This window comes from Perkinsus marinus, assembly GCF_000006405.1.
Source record: "Perkinsus marinus ATCC 50983 genomic scaffold scf_1104296937872, whole genome shotgun sequence".
Classification (NCBI taxonomy): domain Eukaryota; phylum Perkinsozoa; order Perkinsida; family Perkinsidae; genus Perkinsus; species Perkinsus marinus.
Window position 1 is genome coordinate 1 of NW_003213673.1, and position 1,669 is coordinate 1,669.

Here is a 1,669-nt window from a genome sequence, read left to right on the forward strand (position 1 = left end):
TCATTCACTAAGCGCTGTTCGCGCGTCAGTCTGATATGTCTTGCACTATCTACCTGATCTTCAGCCTTAGAAACTTCTTTGCTATTGGTGATGCCAAGAAATGCTGAAGCCATTTCGCTGATGTGAATGTCATTTGAGTTCAGAGTAGTCATGACGGTGAGTGTCCGATATGTCTGATCTTGGATAGGAATAACACAGGCTTTGGCCAGTGTATCAAAGTGAGAAGGGTTCAGTGCAAGACGTGAGGAATTGGATTTGCACGCATGAGCAAAAAGTCACTGTCAAGGTCCATGCAAATCTAATTGTTCAGTGATGGCTGGAGATAGTCACCGCTTCTGACCTCTACAAAAGCTAACATTATTGTCCTTGGAATGCTATATAACAGTGGTGGATATCAGCTCCTGGCTCGAAGGTCAGAGCTATGACGCACGGTTTGTGACAAGTGACACGCCAAGGTTTGGTGAATCCGTAGTTGGTCCATGGTCAGGTGACAGTTATGTGATGACAACACATCGAGTATCACAGGATTCAGACTTTCTAATGGCCCCACCAGGTATGATCTGCCGCGTGGGATGATCTCGGGCACTTTGGCGAGGTCTCTGTCGGGTACTCTCCGAGCTTTGTGTGGAGTTGTCCCCCGAACGGTCATGGCTGCTCAGCTAATCGTAGTCAAGCTCTTCGACAGCGGAACGTGGATTCATATAAAAACTCGGAATGTCAGTGGATGATGATTGCTTAGCAGGAAGGTTTACTTAGGTCTGATGGATGAGGATGGCTTTCTCTCAGTGAATTATATTCCTTTACAACATGTCTCACGGCTTCAGCGGACGCTCTATGAAGAACCACAGTGTTCTTGGTCAGGCCGCCGTCTGTATCACCGATCAGATGGCTGACCTTGCTGCCTGGGATGGTTCCAGCTGTGACCCCATCACTCGTAAGACCACTCTTACCTGCACTATGGGTCCCTCTGATTGGGATGTCGAGACTTTGGTCAAGATGATTAACCAGGGACTCAACATCGCTAGGTTCAACTTCTCCCACGGTGACTTTGAGAGCCACAGCAAGTGCCTTGCCAACCTTAAGGAGGCTCTCAAGCAGTGCCCCGGCAAGCACGTTGCTGTCATGCTCGATACCAAGGGACCTGAGATCCGTTCGGGTTTCTTTGCTGCTGGTGGTAAGGTCGAGCTCGAGGCCGGTCAGGACTTGATCCTCACTACTGATTACTCCTTCAAGGGTGATGCTCACAAGATTGCCTGTACCTACCCCAAGCTCCCTCAGAGCGTCAAGCCCGGCTCCATCATCCTTATGGCCGATGGTACGGTTAACCTGGAGGTTGTTGAATGCTACGAGGACAGCGTTAAGACTCGTGTCTTGAACCACGCTATCATCGGTGAGCGTAAGAACATGAACCTCCCCGGTGTCAGGGTTGACCTTCCCTGCATTGGTGAGAAGGAGGCCAACGATATCCTCAACTGGGGACTTCCCAACGGAATCGATTTCATCTCCGCTTCATTCGTCCAGCACGGTGATGATATCCGTGGTCTCCGTAAGTTGATGGGTGAGGCCGGTAAGAACGTTCAGATCATCTCCAAGATCGAGAGCACTGAGGGTCTCAGGAACTTCGATGATATCCTCGAGGCTTCCGATGCCATTATGATCGCTCGTGGTG

At 50.1% G+C, this 1,669-nt stretch overlaps 1 protein-coding gene across 1 annotated transcript; it reads left to right on the forward strand.

The window, feature by feature from the left end:
* Nucleotides 1-807: 807 nt before the first annotated feature.
* Nucleotides 808-1,663, forward strand: Pmar_PMAR001888 (pyruvate kinase, cytosolic isozyme, putative; the record flags this gene model as incomplete). The annotated part of the gene is made up of 1 exon (XM_002782999.1): nucleotides 808-1,663. A coding segment is annotated over one exon (856 nt), but the record flags the coding sequence as incomplete, so codon positions are not given.
* Nucleotides 1,664-1,669: the final 6 nt, after the last annotated feature.